The following is a 346-nucleotide window of genomic DNA, read 5'->3' on the forward strand; positions in this document are numbered from 1 at the left end:
TTGGCTATATCACTATTTCTTTTAGTGATTTCAATTTCCTATATTTTCACTGTCATTAGTTCTTTGGTTTTAGTTCCAGCTGGTGTGCGAGTACAGATTCCTCCGACCTGCCTTCAAAAGTCTCTACTTCTTCGGTGCCTTCTTCGGGGCCCCTCTGAATGGATGGCTGTCCGATAGGTAATGATAAGTAGGACCTTGTTCTTTGTCTTATAAAACGCCTAATTTCACAGCCATGCTTGGTAAAGGTGTTCGTTAGCTTTATACGTGAATTAAAAGTGAAAATCAAGGTAGTTCAAGTTTATGTTACATGAACAGTGTTCGTTGCGACAAATGTATTCCATGTAAA

At 39.0% G+C, this 346-nt stretch overlaps 1 protein-coding gene across 5 annotated transcripts in view; it reads left to right on the top strand.

Moving 5' to 3' along the window:
• LOC119589216 (organic cation transporter protein-like) overlaps nt 1-346 on the top strand; it is a gene marked incomplete at its 3' end in the record, with an annotated part of 10,042 nt that overhangs the window by 6,146 nt on the left and 3,550 nt on the right. For all 5 annotated transcript variants that reach the window (XM_037937820.1, XM_037937816.1, XM_037937817.1 and 2 more), the window contains 1 exon segment: nt 74-177. In XM_037937820.1, coding sequence (XP_037793748.1) covers nt 74-177 — 104 coding nt within the window.

Source organism: Penaeus monodon, chromosome 25, assembly GCF_015228065.2.
Source record: "Penaeus monodon isolate SGIC_2016 chromosome 25, NSTDA_Pmon_1, whole genome shotgun sequence".
Lineage (NCBI taxonomy): Eukaryota > Metazoa > Arthropoda > Malacostraca > Decapoda > Penaeidae > Penaeus > Penaeus monodon.